Source organism: Rhinolophus sinicus, linkage group LG15, assembly GCF_036562045.2.
Source record: "Rhinolophus sinicus isolate RSC01 linkage group LG15, ASM3656204v1, whole genome shotgun sequence".
NCBI lineage: Eukaryota > Metazoa > Chordata > Mammalia > Chiroptera > Rhinolophidae > Rhinolophus > Rhinolophus sinicus.
Genome location: NC_133764.1, coordinates 13,105,073 through 13,120,307, shown reverse-complemented (window position 1 = coordinate 13,120,307; position 15,235 = coordinate 13,105,073). Strand labels below are relative to the sequence as shown.

Here is a 15,235-nt window from a genome sequence, read left to right as displayed (position 1 = left end):
ACATGTGCACTGAGGGTGACACAGCAGCCCCATGGTGAGGGTGGTGGGACTGCCTGCCCAGGTACAGAGTGCTTAGCAGGGGCTATTCTGATCTCCTGGGTGCTGGCCTCTCTGTGAGCCCACCAGGGGAAGGCCTGCAGCCAATACCCTGAGCCCTTGCACTGCCATGGGAGGTGGACAGCCCTTACTGAAGCTGTCTAAGCCCTGTCTTACTGGTGACTCTCGCCAGTCCTGAGGGGAGGGGCATGGCCCATCTCACAGAGGAGAGCATGACACTCAGCCCAGGTTCTGTTGGTGAGCCCAGGGCCCTGACTTCTCCCACTCTGCCATCCAGGCCCCGCTCCTCCCCCAGCCCTTCCCCCACCCTGGCTCCTTGCCTGCTGCTCCATTGTCCCAGACCTGTGGGCTCAGCACACATGAGCTGAGCGAGGGCTTCCCCACACCCCGGCCACAGGATGTCCTCATGTGGGAGCTGCTGGGAAAGCCACCCCTACCGAGATCAGGGGTGGGGCAGCCAGGCCGTCCAGAAAGCTCTTCTCAAACAAACAAAGACTATGGGGTAGGTGTGAGTGCGGGGGTGGGGTGTCCAGTGAAGCTTCTAGCCCGGCTGGTCTTTATTTTCAGCAGAGCTGCCTGTTGGCCAGATCGGCCCTTGTGCCCTGGTTGGGACAGGTTCACACATCCCAGCCTTTGCCGGTGCTGCTCCTTCTGCCAGCAGATTTTTCCTCCTGTCCCTACCCTGATTGTGTTCAGGCCCCTCCGCTGGCCTGTGACATCCCTGAGGGCCAGGACAGGTCCTCTCTCTTGTCTGTCCCTAGCAGAGCAGAGGGGAGGGCTGCAAAGATGGATCGAGTCCCTCTCCTGACCCTGGACTCCCTTGTCCCCAATGGGACGGCACTGAGGGACAGGGGAGTCCAGGGTCAGGAGGGTCACTGCACCATCTTGGGTAAGCTCCCCCAGCTATCAGTTTCCTCAGCTGTAAAATGGGACAGGCACGGTGCAGCTCAGGGTGCTTGGTGACCTTCAGCAGGCTGGGACTAGGGACGGGGATGGGGTGTGCCTGCTCCAGTCAGGAGTTCACCTACAGGCCAGGATGCCTCTGCCCGCCCAGATGAACCAGGGGTGAAAGACCCAGGAGCTGCCTTCCTGCTCTGCTGCAGGCCGGCAGGTGGGGATGGCCCAGGAGGGCCAAGGTGTGGCCAAAGCCAGGCTTGCCTCCTTCAGCCCCTCTCCACCCACGCAGCGGGGGCTTTTCCAGTGCTCCCCCTCGAAGGAGGAGAACAGAGCAGGCTGTGGTTCTCCACTGCCCTCTAACCAAATGCCAAACGTGCTCCTCCTCGTGTTTAGGGCCCAACTTCCCTCCACCGCCTCGTCTCGCACTGCTTTCCTCATTGCCTTTGCATGCTGCTGTCTGACCTGCTTTCTTGCTGTCCCCAACGCACCCTGAACTTTCTCTGACCTTGGGAACATCAGCTGGGTCCTCCCCCCTTCCCAGCCTGGCAGTCTCTAGTGTGATTTAGAGCAAGGAATCTGGAGTTAGACAAATGGGGGTTTAAATTCTGGCTCCGCCTCACACTCGTTTCAGCCTCTATTGTCCCCTCAGTGAGATGAAGATAATCGTGAGAATCAAATGAGAGTACCTGTGCTGATTATGTCCGGGGCACATCCTTGGGCCTTGCCTATAATACGTATTCCATAAATGATACCTGAGGTTATTATTACCAACAAGCATTGTGCCTCCTTAACCATTACATGGGATTGCTGATAAAATTTGTAATTGATATTTTAGTATATATTTTTGACTTTAGGTATTATCACCGTGGTAAAGTCCGGTGTATCCTTTAATACCCAGCTCTGGCATCACTGTCTTCATGAAGCTTCCCTTCACTGTCCTGGCAGGAGTTGGCCCTCCTGGCTGGTTCCCTGCTGGTTTCGCCCTTTAATCTGGACAACCCATGGATAGGGTCTGCCCCCTGACTAGACAGGGGGCAACTCCCACTCTGATTCTTTTTTCCCATTTCCCACCTGGCACGGGGCGTCGCAGAGGGAACAATTCTTCCTCCTCCCCTGAACTTGTGTAAGTCCTAAAGAGACCAAAATCTCTTTCCTGTTCATAATATCCTGGTCTGATCTCAGGTAGGTCCTGGGAGGCAGGCCCAACAGGAAAAATTCTTTTGCTAGTTATGAGGAAATCATTTCTATCTTGATGAACCTAAACAAGGGCTCAGTGTTGCCTGTGGCTGACCCACTCTTGGCAGGGCGTGGCATTAAGCACCTTACAAGCGTGATTTCATCCAATGCTGAGAGCAACTGGAGAGTTGCTATTTTTGTCTTCATTTTCCAGATGAGGAAGCTTGCACGCCGGAGCTGGCTTAGACCTGCTCGTGAGAGTCTGTTGTTAGGTTTTCAGGAATGGTGTAAGCTGGTTGTTCAACACAACCATTATTAAAAACTAAAGTATGTAAACTTACCATTAAACGACTTATATTAAAAGAAAGGGAATAAGTACAATTCATCCTTTCTGAATTGTTTTACTACGTCTTACTATTATCTATGTTCTTAAGGTCATGTACGTCCATTATATCTGGTAGAAATACTGTATATACAATGCTGCGTGCAGTAGAAACACGATTGGAAGCTTGAAATCAGCCACGGAAGGAGTATTTACACCACGAAAATGGGCAAACGCTATACATCAGGAGAGCCAGTTGTTAGCCATTTATCAGCGCACCACTGATGGAAGCACAGAGAGGCTGTGACCTGGTCAAGGTCACCCAGCAGGGATGGGACAGAGCTGAATTGGAGCCCAGGCAGTGTGTCCCTGGTGCCCAAATCTATGCTGATTCTGCCTGAGGTTCCAGTCACACAGAGTTGGGCTTAACAAGTCCCCCGACACCTGTATACACTCACTGCTCTCGCTAGGATAAGAGAGAGGCAGCCACACTCCTCCGGCCCAGCCCTCTCTCCCCTGGTCCACCTCCTCCCCACCGTCCTCCCCTCCCTCCTTCTCTCCTCCCAATCCTGCCTCCCCTGGGGACTCAGGTCTGTGAGGGAGCAGCTGAGCCCATGTGAACATTCAGCCTGGCGGTCAGAGGCCGGTCACTGGCCACTTTGCCCACCCCGGCCTTTGTCTGGCCATCTGCCCGTCAGCTGTGGAACTGCCTTCCAGAGGGAGGAGTGGAGGGGCTGCCTCGCCTGTGACCCAGGGCCTATCCAGGCCTGCCGGCCTCTTCATCCCCCTGGGACCTCCAAGGGCCCCCACCCCCATCACTGGCAGTGGCATCCTCACAGAGTCCTCCAAGACTCTGCCATTCTCTTATTCTGAAAGAACAAAACCACGTCATATCACTCCTCTGCTCAGTGTCTTCCAGTGTTTTCCTTTCTCATCACAGAAGCCACAGGCGTCACAGTGGGCCACAAAGCCCGACCCCATCTGGCCTTTCCCTCTCCGTTCCTCTTCTCCAGCCACTCTGGCCTCTTCGCTGTTCCTCAAAGATGCTAAGCACACTCCTGCCCGGACCTTTGTACTTGCTGTTCTTGCCCCAATATTTGCATGATTTGTTTCCTCACCTCCTCCAGGTCTTTGCTGAAATGTCACCTTCCCTGACCCTTCCATTTAAAATTATAACATCTGCTTTACACATTTCCTATCTCTTGTTTCTGCCTTTTACCCTCCTTAGCACTTGTCACCACTGACACACCATATATATATATATTTAACTTTTTATTTATTTTAAGTGTGTTTTCCCAGGACCCATCAGCTCCAAGTAGTCATTTCAACCTAGTTGTGGAGGGCACAGCTCACACTGGCCCAGGCGGGGATCAAACCCGCAACCCTAGTGTTATGAGCATCACACTTGAGCCAACTGGCTGCCCCTATATTTTTTATTTTATCTTCTGTTTCTGCTCAGTAGAATGAAAGCTCCAAGAGGGCAGAAATTTTTGTCTGTTTTGTTGAATGGATAAATAGATGGATGGATGGATGATGGATGGATGGATGGATAGATGGATGGATGAATGATGGATGGATGGATGGATGGATGGATGGATGGATGGATGGACAAACAAATGAACGACAATGTTTCCAAATGTAAGGAAAGCCTCTGCAGCCTGCCGGGAGTGAGGGTGTCTGTGTGATCTGTCAGGTATGAGACCTGGAGTTCCAGGCCTAGTTCTACCCTGATTTGCTGTGTAACCTTGGGTAGTTCCCTTCTCTCTGAACCTCCTTCCCAAGTATAATGAGGAGAGCAGTGTGGCAAAGTATCGGAAACACTGGCTCTGGAATCAGGCAGACAGGTCACACCGTCACTGGGAAGGATTACTGATGGTGAGGCCTTGGTCCAGTCACTTCTCCCTGAGCTTGTCTCCCCTCTGCGAGGTGGGATGGGTTGGAAGGATAGACAAGATGCTTTGTGGTGAGCCCTAGCACAGCTCCTGGCGTGTAATAACTGTTCAGTGAGTAAGTCTTTACTGTTTTAAAAGTGCTGAAACTGGACAAATGTGGGCCTGCACTGAAGAGGATGGTGTCACCCTAACTCAGGGCGCCTTTCCTGTCTCCCGGGGGCCCAGGCCTGGCTGAGGTCACCCTCTCTGGGGCTGCTTTTTCAGTGTCTGGCCCAGGCTGAGTTTTGTCTCCTGGGCACTTGGCCTCAAGTTGGGGTGGTCTGGGCAGGTGGGCTCAGCCCAGGGACCCTGCACGGCCCCTCAGGCTCTCCTCTCCTTGCACAGTGTTTATCTGCAGCTTCATGGTGGCTGCCCCCATCTTTGGTTACCTGGGCGACCGCTTCAACAGGAAAGTGATCCTCAGCTGCGGCATTTTCTTCTGGTCGGCAGTCACGTTCTCCAGCTCCTTCATCCCCCAGCAGGTGAGGCCTGTCCAGACTTCCTGCCCAGTAACCCTGCATATCCCACCTGTTCCTCCAGTGGGCAGCCAGTCTGACCTGTCCTAGTGTAGACTGGGGAGTTTCCAGCCCCTTTGCTCAAACCCCAGACAGTAGCTTCCAAATGCAGTGGGATGAGGGGGTCTTTGGGGTACTTTTGTCCACTGGCTCTGCAAATAGGGACTCGCAGCCCATTGTGGTATCCTGACTCTTTTTGAGCTGTCTCTGATTTGGGGAGGATGCAAGCAACGGGGAACTAGTCTGGCCTAGGAGTCACAACTCTTTGGTTCTAATCCTGGCTCTGCCATCATCTTACTGTGGGACCCTAGGTGAGTCGCTACCCCTCTCTGGGCCTTCCACAGTTTGCTCTTTGTTCAATGGCCAGCTAACTCGTTGGGTCAAAGTCCTAGGGAGGCAAACATCACCTCAACATAAGGAAGATATTTCTTACTTGGCTCCCACAGTTCTGGGTTTGAATATCCTAACTCTGTTGCCCACTCAGCCTTGTGATCTGGAGAAATTTACTTAACTTCTCTGAGCCTCAGTTTCTTCATCTTTAAAATGGGGATAATACTTCTCAGCTTGAAGATTTATTGTGAGAAATAACTGAGTTAATAGTAACTGGAACATGGCAAGTGTTCAACAAATCATTATTTCTATTATTTCTTCCAAAAAGGAGATATGTTGCTTTGAGAGGTAGTGAGTTTGCCATCACTAGGGATGTTCAAGCAGAGGAAGGACAATCACTGGATGACTACTGTAGAGGGAGATAGAGGAAGAAGGGGAGAAGACCGGGATCTGTCCTCAAGGAGTGTTCAGGCTAGGTGACAAAGGAGATGCTGGCCCTGTCCTTGGGAGCACGCAGGACGGGGGTGGGAAGATGTGAAAGGAGCTCCCACATAAAGAGCCTTCAAAATGTGCAAAGTGCTAAGGATCCTTACTGTAGAGAGAACAGTCTCTTAAAATCCATAAGTCAGGGAAGGTAGGTAGCATTTGAGCTGGGCAGGCAGGACAGGGAGATTAGGCCTTTTGGTGAAGAAGCACGGGCAGAGGAAGGAAACCCATCGGTGCAAAGATGGTGGAGTGTGTTGAGAGATTAAGGAGAAGAGTGTTTTGGCCGAAAAGGAAGGCAGGGACCAGGTTGGAGGGCCTGGGCTTCCTCCTGAGGACTGTGCAGGACCCTGGGAGAGTCTGAAGAAGGGTAGTGGTGAGTCCAATTTACGTTGATAGAGAGGAGGTTGGAGGGCAGAAAGAATCAGCAGGTTTCGGGGTAAAACTTTGCTTCATGGAGCAGCTTCAGAGGAGGGTCAGGCTCAGGTAAACTCCAGGCCCAGAGTGTCAGGTAGAGCCTGATGCGATGCCCACAGTCAAAAATGGGGCCTGGACCAGCAGCCTCTAGGTTCCCTCTGGGCTTTGTCCTGTCCCTGGCCAGGCGCCTGCTCTTCTGACCTCTGGGGCTACTTCTGGGGTTGAACGGTGAGTTCAGGCTCCCAATGCCAGTGCTGGGCCCTGTTCCAGGTGTGTAGAAGGGAGTGAGGGTTGGGGAGAGAAGATGAGGAGAGGCAGAGAGAGAAACATCACCCCCAACCTATCCATAAATTCATTGCAATCACAATCCGAGTCCCATAGGAGTTTTTGGTGGACCTTGGCAATGTGATTCTGCAGTTAGTTTGGCAGAGAAAACACCCAGCAACAGCCAAGAACATTGTGAAAAATAGCAGTGAAAGCGGACTTGCCCTATCAGTTACCACAATATGGCTATTCTAACTCCAAGAGCACAGATAGACTAAGAGATCAATGAAACAAGGTCCTCCTTTCTATGGGAATTGAGTGTAGGATGAAAGTTGCATCTCAAATGGTTTTGGAAGAATTCACGACCCATCTGGTTTCTTGAAAAAAAATATAGTCTGTATTTCCAAACACACAGCAAAATAAATTCCAGATAGGTGAAAGTAGAGTAAAAAGCAAACTACAAAAATCTAGAACTGTAAATCAACAAGAAAAAGACAAATAACCCAGAGAAAAATGGGCAAAGGATAGTGACAGTCAATTCCAGGAGAAGATACCCAATGGGCAATAAAAGTATGAAGAGAGGGTGCTGGGTTTTGAGTAATCAGGGAAATGCAAATTAAAATAACAATGAGATACCATTTCACACCCATCAGATTGGCACCAATTAAAAAGGCTGACAATACCAAGTGTTACTACAGCTGCTAGTAGGAGTGTAAATTGATAAAGACTCTTTGGAGAGCAAAATGGAAGGATTTTGTAGAATTCTAGCTGTTACGTTCCACGGCCACGCCTTCTACTTCGAGGTGTATGCCCAAGGAGAAACTCCAACTCACAGATACAAAGTGGGCTGTGCAGGCAAGGATGTTTGTTGCAGTCTTGTAATAGAAAAAAAGGGACACGATCTAAATGACCATGACTGAGGGATCAGATAAAATGGGGTGTCTTCATCCTAGGATGAGACTCTTGACCGCAAGAGTTGAACTAGATCTATATTAACCAGCAAAAATGGGTTTCCAAAAGATTAGAATGAGGGGGGAAAAGCAAGTATGGGACAAGAGCAAGGAATGGTCCCTTTTATGTTAATTTTTTTCAAAGCACACGGGATACCAAGTGTTCACTGAGACATGGGTGTACCATGGATGTACAGGTAACACACAAAATAGTGGGTGACTGGGGCATGAGTGGGGAGCAACAGGATTCCATCAGAGATGTCTCATCTGCCTGCGCTTGTACCGAGGAGCATGACTGAGGAAATCCCTCCCATTCTCTTTCTCTGTCTCTAAAATATGACAAACAAAACGTTAAAGAGTATTTTAAAAATCATTTTGGGGTGGAGTAGGCCTTGCTGAAAAGGACATGAAATCCAGAAGCCATTAAGGGAAAATCAACAGATTGGACAGCACCAAATTAACACAAAATAAAGCTTCTGTGCGGTAGAATTCCCCGTATACAATGGAGAAGGAAAGATGATGGAAAATATTTGTGACATACGTAATAAAGGATCGATGCTCATGATATATATGTAAAAAGCTAATTGAAATCGAGGCAAGAAAGATAAACAATCCAACAGAAAAGTAGGCAAGGCTGTGGGGGGATGATTCCCCAGGAAAAGAAGCAGTGGCAGGGAGCTAGGAAAAGACTCGGAGACGGAGAGAGTGAACGAGCTACAGAAATGAGAGGCAGAGAGATGGCTGTGCAGGACCAGTGACACAGAGAGAGAGGGCCAGGAAAGAGCTGGGCAGATGGAGAGGGAAGCAGGAAGCCCAGAGGAGGGCTGGATGTGGGCGATGCTGGCTGGATGGGTGGTAGGGTGGGGCTGGGGAAAGATGACCAGGCTGGGTTCTCAGGCGCTGGGCAGCTGGGGGGATGGAAGGGCTGGGTCCACATCAAAGGGGTAGTACCACTGGCAGCTGGCATGGTCCCACCCTTCCCAGCTCAGCGGGGCTTTGCTCTTTGATGTGTGAATGGGGGAGGGGTGCTGGGCCTACTGGGCGGCCCTGCCCACTCCCCACTCACACTGGGTCCTCAGTGCTGCCAAGGTCAGTCCAGCTGCCCTGCTTGGGGGTGGGACACAGAGTGGGGGTCACTCGAGGCTCCCAAGGTGGGGCCAGAACCCAGGGAAGAAGTCTCCCAACTTTGGGGGGATACAGACACCGGTTTATGTCCCTCATGCTTATGGGGACAGAGGAGTCTGTCTAGGCCATACCTACAATTCTCAACTTGGGAAAGTCCAGTCCCATCCCAGCATGGGGCCAACTAGGCCCAGTCAGACCCACTATATGGAGTGGGGAACTGAGGCCCAGAGTGGCCTGGGGGTGTAGTTGTTGCTGAGGCAGAGGTTGGGCTCCATCCTCTCCCCTGGCTCCTGCACCCTTTGGGGGAGTTGGGATAAAATGGGAACCAAGGATGAGCAGGACAGCCCCCCAGCATTCTCTGCCCCTCCCCCACAGTACTTCTGGCTGCTGGTCCTGTCCCGGGGGCTGGTGGGCATCGGCGAGGCCAGCTACTCCACCATCGCGCCCACCATCATTGGAGACCTCTTCACCAAGAACACGCGCACACTCATGCTGTCTGTCTTCTACTTTGCCATCCCACTGGGCAGGTAAGGATCTGGGCAAGGTCCCTCAGACTTCTGACCACTCCCTCTGCCTGGGGTTCAGCCCTCTGTGACCTACACATGTGGGCGGGCAGCCTTGGAGAAGTGCCTGGACCTGCTCCCCAGCCGGCAGGCTGGGTGGTGGGGTGGACAGCAAGCATCCCCTTCACCCCTCACCCCTCCAAGGCCTGTCCCTGCCTGACTGTGCCCATCTTCTCTGCAGTGGCCTGGGCTACATCACTGGCTCCAGTGTGAAGCAGGCGGCTGGAGACTGGCATTGGGCCTTGCGGGTAAGGACACCCCCAGACTAGCCTGTGCCCAGGTCACCCAGAGATACAGGAACAGAGCCTGGCTCAGGACACAAGCCTCAGCCTCCAGGCTTCCCACCTCACTGGCCTGGGCTCCTCTCGATTAATGGGCATCGTGGTGCCAGGGAGCCCAGGGATGAGCAGAGCCTGACTCAGCCCTGCAGCCCTCAGGGGCCCCCAGGCTGAGAGGATGAAGGACTCTCCCACCATGTCAGGAAATTCCAGGTCCACGATGGTGCTTCCTGCTTTGAGCCCTGCCCCTGTGCTAGGGTGAGGCCTAGACAAGACCTCTGTGGGGGGCCCCCGGGGTCTGCAGCCACTTCCTGTCCCCTGGGAGGATTCGGGGCAAGTCTGCCAAGGCCCCTGGACAGTGCAATCAGAGGAAACAGAGATCCCTAGTCTCGAGGAGGAGAGGAAGCTTAAGACAAAGTGTTTTTTCCTCAAAAGCAGGAAGGAAGCAGCCTCCGTGGAATTTCTTGATGGGGGAAGGGGCTAGAAGAGAGGAACTCCCCAGTCCATGGGCTCCCAAGCTTGGTGGGGGTGGGGAAAGAGTTCTCTGCTCTCATGAGCTGATGCAGGAGCTGGTATCTTGGAATCCAGGCTACTGAGATGCCCCCTCCCCTCCCCCCACCTCTCCACTATCTGGAGAGAGGCCTGGGGCCTTGGACACTGTTCTTCACACTGGGCTGAACACAGGGAAGACCCAAAGGGGCCCCACGCCTCTTCTCCTGGGGCCCATGTGGGCCACTCCCAAATGATAACCTACATGATCCATTTGCTGGAAGTTTCCAGCCAGTCCCCTCCCAGGTGAGGAGCTGGCATGGGGAACTTTCCCAGACCTGGGTATCTGGTGCTTGGCTCCCTGTCCACAGGAAGGAACACTCTTTCCTTTCTCGCTCATCATTCTATATGTTTAATATCTACCTGTCTTCCTCTTTCCATCCATCCATCCATCCATCCATCCTCCAGCCAGCCAGACAGCCATCTTCCTGTTTTTCCATGTGTTGATTTGCCCATCCAGTGATCCATCGATCTATCCATCTATCTTCCTGTCTGTTTTTTCATCAGTCAGTTCATCCATCTATCTTTCCATCCATCTGTCCACCTCTCTGTCCATCTACCCAGCCATCTGCCCTCCCTCCTCCATCCATCTGACCATGCATCCCTCCCTTCTTTCTTCAGCCCCCACTCCCATCCTACCCCTGGTCTGGACACTCCAGTTTGAGCCCCAATCCCTTTTAGCTGACCTCACTCTTAGTGGCTTTGCTCAGCAGCCCAGTCAGCAAGCCCAGGGGAGGAACGTGGAGCCCAGAGAAGGTTCTGCTTGCATGCACCCCTTCTCCTGGTGCAGCAGAGACAAAGCCACCTCGGCCCTGGTGTCCTCACTTGGTGCTCCCTGCCCCATCAGGTGTCCCCCATCGTGGGCATGATCACAGGAACACTCATCCTCATCCTGGTCCCGGCCACTAAGAGAGGCCATGCCGACCAGCTTGGGGGACAGCTCAAGGCACGGACCTCATGGCTCCGAGACATGAGAGCCCTGATCCACAAGTGAGTACTGCCGGGAGGGGTCTAGTGGGAAGAGGGAGATGTGCTGAGGTGGGAGGACACCCCTGCCAGGCAGCCCACCCAGCTTCCTTGGCCAGACTCCCTACTGTCTGTGCTGCCCACAGTGCTGGGAGCGACATGTTGGCCACTAGGGTTTATTATTCCTTCGGCCATAGGCTTCATGCCTGGAACCCGTAAGGGAAGACATTAGAGGCCTCCCGTCCCTGGGGAAGGAGTGGGGGAGAGAAGGCTGCCTCCTGGGCCAGCTGCAGGGGTCCTGGTCCCCACTCAGTGTCGCTGTCCTGGCCTCTCCCCAGCCGCAGCTACGTCTTCTCCTCCCTGGCCACGTCAGCCGTGTCCTTTGCCACAGGGGCCCTGGGCATGTGGATCCCGCTCTACCTGCACCGCGCCCAAGTCGTGCAGAAGACGGTGGAGACATGCAGCAGCCCGCCCTGTGGGGCCAAGGACAGGTGGGGCCAGGCCGTGGTGATGGGAGGTGTGGTGGTGAGGACGCAGGACACAAGTGTCAGCCCCTCTGCCCCAGCCTTGGCCTTCCTCTCAACCCAGCCCCACTGTCTTCTGTCCCCACAGCCTCATCTTTGGGGCCATCACCTGCTTTACGGGCTTTCTGGGTGTAGTCACGGGGGCAGGAGCCACACGCTGGTGCCGCCTGCGGACCCAGCGGGCTGACCCACTGGTGTGTGCTGTGGGCATGCTGGGCTCTGCCATCTTCATCTGCCTCATCTTCGTGGCCGCCAAGAGCAGCATCGTGGGGGCCTATGTGAGTGCAGTGGTGGGTGCAAGGGTGGTGGGGGAAGCGGGCCTGGCAGGAAATGCAGTTCGACTTATGGGGCCCTCCGTCCCCGTGGGGCGGTTCCTGTCTGCCTGCCCCTGCTCTTTCGGGGGCCTGTGCATGGCTCTGGTGCCCTCTAGGGCTGTGGGCATGGCTTGATAAGCCACACGTTCCTCATGAGCCAGACTGCCAGGAGATGCAGGTCCCAGGGAGGGCTGTGAGATTCCCTACCAGAAGCCAGAGGGTGCAGGGAGCAGCCTCGAGCTGCTGGTGGGTCGAGGGCCTCCTGACGGTTGCTCTCCTCTCCTGGGCAGATCTGCATCTTTGTAGGGGAGACACTGCTGTTTTCTAATTGGGCCATCACCGCAGACATCCTCATGGTAAGACCGGCCTCTTGACCTCTTGGGGCAGCTGGGGAGGGTGAAGGAAGGCATACTGGGAAGGTGAGCCTGGAGGCAAGGAAGGGATCGGAGATGTCTGCATGGGGCAGGGCATGAAATCAGAGGGTTGAGCAGGCAGAAGGATTGGCTATGGGGACTGGGTGGGGAGGGGGATGTCTGAAGGCTCAGGTCTGTGGCCAGGAGGCTGGCAGTGCCAGGCTGGCACCGAGGGGGTGCTGCCTGCCAGCACTCCTCCCCCAGTGTCTGAGCTTCCATGGCTCTGTCCTGCCTGAGTGCCCGTGGCTGGGGCCTGGTGGACAGAGGCTGTCTTCACAGGGCCAACAATGAGCTCCAGACCAGCCAGCCAGGGACAAAGGGCTGTCTGAGCATGGCAGGGGCTTGTGTCCCTGGGCGGGGTTGGGCGCAGCCTGGGAGGAACCGGGAGGCGGCTGTGGCCCTGGTAACTAGTAGTGGTCTGAGGGGTGGTGAGGGCTGGGGGGTAGGGTGACCCCTGGCCCTTCTCAGGAATCCTCCAGGTCAGTGTCAGGAGAGGATTGGGAGAGGGGGATGCAGGGGACCAGGAGGGTGGGGAGTGGGGAGAGTGTCTGAGAGCCGCCAGGACAGGCCCTGGGGGCAGGAGGCTGAAGGGCTTCTCATTGGTGGACCTTCAGGGCACTTAGGGTTTGGTGCCACAGTATGAGACAGCCCAGGAGATCAGAGTCTGCCTGGAGGTGGGGCCCCTGCCATCTCCTCTCCTCGTGGAAGGCTGCCTTGCCCCTCCAGAGCGCCCCTGTATATCTGCTTCACCAGGGGCAATCTCTTGCCCACACCAATCCTGGGCTGCGGGAGGTTGGGGGAGGTGTGACTCAGCTCTGTGCCTCAGCGTGAAGTCAGGAGGGCTGGCAGGGGTGGGGCAGGGATAACTGCACAGACCTGGAGTGAGGGGGGAGGGGTCTGTCTGAATGAAGTGCCCTTGGTGCTGGGCAGGACCCCCATCCCTGCCTCGGCCTCCAGAGGCAGCCTCAGCTGCTGACAGGATTTGGGTCCCAGGGAAATCATGTCCCATTTTATTAAGTGTCACAGCCATGTGACTAATTATTGTTGGAAATGGGGTCACACAATTCCATCAGATCCAGGTCTCTCCCCCACCCCCTGTAATTGAGAGCCCAGTGGGCACTGGCTGCTCTCAGACTGTCCAAAGGCTGGCATTCTGACTAGATGAGGCAGCTGGAGCTTGGGGGCAGGAGGCTTCCCAGGGGCCCCCCCTGAGCTGGCTGCTGCCTGCCCCAGGGCTGCTCTGCTGACCTTGGCCCCTCCAGCTTTGGAGCTATAGGCCCTGTGGTTAGGGCTGCTTGGTCTCACGGGGGCTCCTGGGGCACAGCAGTGCCTGGCAGTGGTGCTGTGGGTACCCATGGGTAGAAGTGGAAGCTCTTCCAGGCAGGGTCCTGCTCCCCACCTACTCTGCAATCCGACTTAGACCTTTCCTGGTCCTCACGGAAGGAGAACCGAGATGGGCCTTTAGCTTGTGGGGAGGTGAGAGCAGTAGGCTGCGTTCAGGGTTCTGGGCCCAGCGCTGCCTGACTCCATGTGTGATTTGTGTCTCTCTGGGCCTCAGTGTCCCATGACCGCTGCGCTTGGCTCCCTACTAACAGTCCAGTGCAGAACCTCAAGCAGCCTGGTCTCCTGAGCTGGAGATGAGCAGAGAGCCCTGCTGGATGCAGGAGAGAGGGGCTGGGAGGAGGGAAGGGCCCAGGGGAGTGAGGTGTTAAGATACCAGAGCAGAAGCCGTCTGGGGGTGCGGGGACTTCAGAAGTGTCCTGACTCCAGGAATGAGGCCAGGTGGGTGGGCCTGGCTCCGCTGGCCTCTGACCTGCCACCTCTTCCACAGTATGTGGTCATCCCCACGAGACGGGCCACCGCCGTGGCCCTTCAGAGCTTCACCTCTCACCTGCTGGGGGATGCCGGCAGCCCCTACCTCATCGGCTACGTGAGTCCTCGGGCCCACGGGCAGTGGTGGGTGACGGGCTTCGGGAGGTGGGCCTACCCTGACGTGTCCCCCCTCCTCGCAGATCTCTGACCTGATCCGCCAGAGCACCAAGGACTCCCCGCTCTGGGAGTTCCTGAGTCTGGGCTACGCTCTCATGCTCTGCCCCTTCGTCGTCGTCCTGGGGGGCATGTTCTTCCTGGCCACTGCTCTCTTCTTCCTCAGTGACCGTGCCAAGGCCGAGCAGCAGTGAGTGGGGGTATGGTGGGCCTGTTGCGTCTGTTGCCACAGCCCTGCCTGGGGTCGTGGGAAGGGGATTCGGGTGGGTCATCTGGTGCCCCACGGTTCTGGCCCAGCCCCTAAACCTTCCTGTCCCTGTGACGGTGCCTCCAATGCACAAGCCTCCATCCCACACGCACCATGGGCCTGGGAGCTGTGGGAACCCATGGTGAACCAGGCTGTTCTCTGGTTCTTGACGGGTTTTTCTCTGGAGTGAACGGTTTGCAGAGCTGGGACCTCTCTCCTTCCTTTTCCTCTCATTTTCTGACTTCTTTCTCCTCTCCTCTTTACTCTTCTTTCTCTCTCCTCTCCCCACCCCTGGGCTCTCCCACCTCCCCCTGGGGCTGACGAGGTCCCTGCCCAGCACCTCCGGGCAGCTGGCCCCCGTGATGCGATGTGCCAGAGCAGTGCCTGGGCCCGGCCCCCGCTGACCGGCCACCTCGACCCCCACCCGTCTCTCCCCCAGGGTGAACGAACTGGTGATGCCACCTGCATCCGTGAAGGTCTGAGGAGGTGAGTGCAGACTGGGGGCCTGAGGGTAGGCTCCTTGTGGGCAGGGAAGCGCGGAGCTTAGGGGAGAGGGAGCCCTCATGGGAGCACTTTGCTCTTCCTGAAATGTTGCCCAAATGGACTGGAGGATCCGTAGGAAGGGGGGCAGTCTCCCCCTTCCAGTAAATCAGCCCACCCTCTTCCTTCCTCAGAAGGGCTGGGGGCAGAGGTCAGGGCTGCACTGGCCAGGACTCCCTGCTCTGTCCTGGATTCGGTCATCCCTAATCTTCCTAGAGGTGCCAGGGCCCGACTCCTACTTTGACCTTCCTCTGAGCCTGGTCTCTGGGGGCTGCACTTCCCAGCATTGCAAGACCCAAGGTCACTACCCCCAAGCCCTGACACCAGGAGACTCACAGCCCTTTCATACCCCGAGAGCCCAGAGCAAGGAGTTTCTCCAAACAGCAAG

At 55.4% G+C, this 15,235-nt stretch overlaps 1 protein-coding gene across 4 annotated transcripts in view; it reads left to right on the top strand.

Moving 5' to 3' along the window:
• SPNS2 (SPNS lysolipid transporter 2, sphingosine-1-phosphate) overlaps window positions 1-15,235 on the top strand; it is a 35,377-nt gene that overhangs the window by 18,445 nt on the left and 1,697 nt on the right. For 2 of the 4 annotated variants that reach the window (XM_019743823.2, XM_074320409.1), the window contains 10 exons: window positions 4,729-4,865; window positions 8,843-8,994; window positions 9,212-9,278; window positions 10,705-10,847; window positions 11,162-11,314; window positions 11,436-11,625; window positions 11,952-12,017; window positions 13,906-14,004; window positions 14,087-14,250; window positions 14,747-14,793. In XM_019743823.2, the coding sequence (XP_019599382.2) occupies window positions 4,729-4,865; window positions 8,843-8,994; window positions 9,212-9,278; window positions 10,705-10,847; window positions 11,162-11,314; window positions 11,436-11,625; window positions 11,952-12,017; window positions 13,906-14,004; window positions 14,087-14,250; window positions 14,747-14,789 (1,214 nt within the window). In that variant the 3' untranslated portion in view covers window positions 14,790-14,793. Of the gene's footprint in view, window positions 1-4,728; window positions 4,866-8,842; window positions 8,995-9,211; window positions 9,279-10,704; window positions 10,848-11,161; window positions 11,315-11,435; window positions 11,626-11,951; window positions 12,018-13,905; window positions 14,005-14,086; window positions 14,252-14,602; window positions 14,794-15,235 lie in introns of all 4 variants that reach the window. The other 2 variants (XR_012492304.1, XM_074320408.1) reach the window with 2 other exon arrangements.